This window comes from Phoenix dactylifera, chromosome 8 (assembly GCF_009389715.1).
Source record: "Phoenix dactylifera cultivar Barhee BC4 chromosome 8, palm_55x_up_171113_PBpolish2nd_filt_p, whole genome shotgun sequence".
In the NCBI taxonomy this organism is placed as follows: domain Eukaryota; kingdom Viridiplantae; phylum Streptophyta; class Magnoliopsida; order Arecales; family Arecaceae; genus Phoenix; species Phoenix dactylifera.
The window spans coordinates 4905050-4907129 of record NC_052399.1 but is presented as its reverse complement, the minus strand read 5'-3'; the positions used below and the strand labels follow the sequence as shown (position 1 = coordinate 4907129).

The 2080-nt window shown below is 55.2% G+C and overlaps 1 protein-coding gene across 1 annotated transcript; it reads left to right on the top strand.

The window, feature by feature from the left end:
• The first annotated feature begins 386 nt into the window (after positions 1 to 386).
• LOC120111533 (LOB domain-containing protein 41-like) lies at positions 387 to 1566 on the top strand. Its single transcript, XM_039128758.1, has 2 exons — positions 387 to 703; positions 815 to 1566. Exons 1-2 carry the CDS (start codon positions 514 to 516, stop codon positions 1261 to 1263), a joined length of 639 nt encoding a protein of 212 aa, XP_038984686.1. The 5' UTR covers positions 387 to 513; the 3' UTR covers positions 1264 to 1566.
• Positions 1567 to 2080: the final 514 nt, after the last annotated feature.

Here is a 2080-nt window from a genome sequence, read left to right as displayed (position 1 = left end):
CCCTGTACGAATCCGAGAAAACGGGGAGTTTTTTGGGGGCCTCATTTTGCGGGCGCCCGCAGCGCCCGATTTCTCCCCGCTCTCCGCTCCTGGAGATGTGGCGATTCGGCGGACCCTCGCCACCTCAGTGTGGGCGCCACGCGCCGCCTTTCTATTTCTCCACGCCCTCATCCCCTCTCACCCTTCACTGCCTCTCTTTTAAGTTTAATTCCACCCCGTTGCATTAGATTCCGTAATTGTATCAAATGTTAAGGGTGATTTTGGATTAAAGGGGGGGGATTTGGACCCCAACTTTCTTTTTGGAACTAAACCGCTTTCCAACCCTTCGTAAACCGCTGGCCACTTAGCAAAACCCACGGCTCCGCCTCCCGATGCTTTATAAACGCCCCCTATTCCCCCCACCTCTCGCCCCACGTCCCATCCCGATAACTATTCTGGTCTCCAGGGTTTCCTCTTCCATTCCCTTGTTGCATTTGGTGTCGAGAGGGGATCGCCACCGTCCGTCCGCCAGGCATGAGGATGAGCTGCAACGGGTGCCGGGTACTCCGGAAGGGATGCAACGACAGCTGCACCATCCGACCCTGCCTCCAGTGGATCAAGAGCCCCGAGGCCCAGGCCAATGCCACCGTCTTCCTCGCCAAGTTCTACGGCCGCGCTGGCCTCATGAACCTCATCAACGCCGGCCCCGACCACCTCCGCCCTGGTCCGTATTCCCTTCATCTCTCCCTCCTCTTCTTTTTTTGTTCTTTCGTGAAATTTTGGATCCAATTTGGACTCAGCGCTTTTGCGGTTGTCCTTGGTTTATCTATCTCAGCTATATTCCGCTCGCTGCTGTACGAAGCCTGCGGCCGGATCGTGAACCCGATCTACGGCTCGGTCGGGCTGCTCTGGTCCGGAAACTGGTCGCTCTGCCAGGCCGCCGTGGAGAACGTCCTCCGGGGCGAGCCTATCGTCCAGATCTCCTCTGACTCCGCCGCTGCCGTCCCGCCCACCAAGGCCCACGACATCCGCCACGTGGCGAAGAAAGCCGATGCCGCCGCGGAGCTCCACAAGGTCGCCCAGCTCCGCCCCCGCTTCAAGCGCTCCGGCCACGACATCAAGCCCAAGGCCATGCCCGACTTCATCGCCGCCGAGCCGGGCGGGGGCGACCCGGCCGTGGTCTGGGCCGGGAGCACCTGCGCGGTCGAGCAGCCGGCGAACGGGGGGAGAGCCGGGAGAACGGGAGCGTGTTCTCGGTGGAGTCGGTGGAGGGGTCGCACGTGAGCCAGGCTGAGCCGCACGAGAGCGGGGCCGAGGCGGAGGTGGTCGGGCTGGATCTGACCCTGGGGCTCCGGCCGGCCGAGGAAAGGCGGGTCGAGGTGGCCTCTCCGGGAGCTGACGCGTGTCGCGTGGAGCTGGGGCTTGGTCTCTTCTCTTGAACTGATGATGGCTGCATGCACCCATACAACAGCCAGAAGCCGATAGCTCGTAGTGTCGCGGGGCGTGGCAATTTTGTCTTTCTCAATTTTTCTTCTTTTCTTTTGCATCTGTAAACAAATCCGCTGTAACAGGGTCTTTGTTCTCTTCTATTCTCTCTCCTCTGTGACAGTCTTTTCTTGAACTTTTCTCGGCTTTAAACTTGCAACTCTGTCGTCGTTGTATAGTGTTTTATGTTGTTATTTTCAAAAAAACAACATTTGCCAAATATTTCCATCATTGTGATCACTGTTCTTTTTAAAATTTATAAGTATTATTATTATTAGCGGCGCGGTGCATCTCGTCCACTTATTTATCGATAACGTGCGGTGTGATACTATGAATGAACGGGGAATGACCGAAATAGCTGGGTTCTTCGGAAATTGGTTCGTGCCAGTTATTTTCTATGATTTTTTAAGCTCCTTGACTTCTCCATGTGAGGTGAAAGTGGAAATAAAGAAAGTCTTATTGTATAAATTATACTGTGTATATTTATCAAAAGTAACGTTAGAATTTGCTTTTATTGGGGGAGAGCTCGCCGTCATTCTCTGCGAAGGACGTGGAACACAGAAAAGGAACGAGGGAGGGAGGGAGGAGAGCCAAGGCAGGACAAAGGCTTTTTCCG